The 1,268-nt window shown below is 41.8% G+C and overlaps 1 protein-coding gene across 1 annotated transcript in view; it reads right to left on the reverse strand.

Annotated features, from left to right (window-relative positions):
• Positions 1-324: 324 nt before the first annotated feature.
• The window catches only part of ZIC2 (Zic family member 2), a gene marked incomplete at its 5' end in the record, with an annotated part of 3,881 nt that continues 2,937 nt past the window's right edge, over positions 325-1,268 (reverse strand). The window contains one exon of the mRNA XM_006761967.1: positions 325-397. Within this exon, the coding sequence (XP_006762030.1) occupies positions 325-397 (73 nt within the window). The remainder of the gene's footprint in view (positions 398-1,268) is intronic.

The raw sequence follows: 1,268 nt of genomic DNA on the forward strand, positions 1-1,268 counted from the left end.
ATGCATGACTTTCAAAACATATCACAAGAAAGGATCAAACCACTTAAAACCTTCAAATAAAAAATCTGAAACAGTTTATGCCCACAATTGTACATATTTATAGTTAAGAAACATTCTTTATAAATATTGTTTCCTCTGTAGCAAGTTAATACCATAATTTAATTACAAATGGATAAATATGGTAACGGGTATTTACAGAAGGAAGGGTGTTAAGGAAAAAGCTAACGGCACGACGTTTATTTTCCCCCCCGCCCCCACAATCTTTCATACAGGAACTAACAAATTGAACTCGCAAAAGCACTAAAACATCACAGGTAAACCCAGCTAACAGAAAAATACATTCACAAGCGTTGGTGGTGGTGGTGGTGTGTATGTGTGCGCGGTGTGGGTCAGTGTGCTGCAGAGACAATTAAGGAAAAAGCTAACGGCACAACGTTTATTTTCCCCCCCGCCCCCACAATCTTTCATACAGGAACTAACAAATTGAACTCGCAAAAGCACTAAAACATCACAGGTAAACCCAGCTAACAGAAAAATACATTCACAAGCGTTGGTGGTGGTGGTGGTGTGTATGTGTGCGCGGTGTGGGTCAGTGTGCTGCAGAGACAAGAAGGGAGACTTTGGCACGGCTCGTTTTTTTCCAGTCTATAGTTGCATGAAGTTTACAATCAAGTTGCCTCATGAAAGGAACACAATATTCAATACCACAATACAAAAGAAACCATTTGCTTCCACGTTACTTAAAAAAGAAACCGAGTAAACTAAAAAGAGAAAAGAAAAAGCCCATCACCCTGGGGAAGGGAGGAAGAGGCAGGGAGGAACGCAATCCGGAGCATTACAAATGGACAAACTTCTATACACCAAGAAGCCATTAAAACCACCGCGGAGAAGGAAGGAGTCCGCTATGTACAGTTTGCCAGAGACTGGGAGTGCGGTGAGAAGGCAAGCGGGCGTGAGGGAAGGAGAGGGGGTTTGGCTCGATATTTTTATGGTTTTTTTTTATTTTTTTTTTATTTTTTATTCCTTATTTTATATTTTCAGCTTCAGAGACTCCGTTAGGGATATTTTTGCTTTTCATGCCTAGATTATTTTTTTAAAAAAACAACAACAACAAACAACAACTTTGAAAAATCCTCCTGCTGGCAAAATCATTTTTTGTCATCATAAAAACCAGATTCGTCATTTTATCATCACAAGCACAGGATGCCCGGGGTGGTGGAGGGCTGCTGCGCCGGGGCGGGGCGGGGAGAGGGAGAGCGGCCCCGGCC

This window comes from Myotis davidii, unplaced genomic scaffold (genome assembly GCF_000327345.1).
Source record: "Myotis davidii unplaced genomic scaffold, ASM32734v1 scaffold637, whole genome shotgun sequence".
Classification (NCBI taxonomy): domain Eukaryota; kingdom Metazoa; phylum Chordata; class Mammalia; order Chiroptera; family Vespertilionidae; genus Myotis; species Myotis davidii.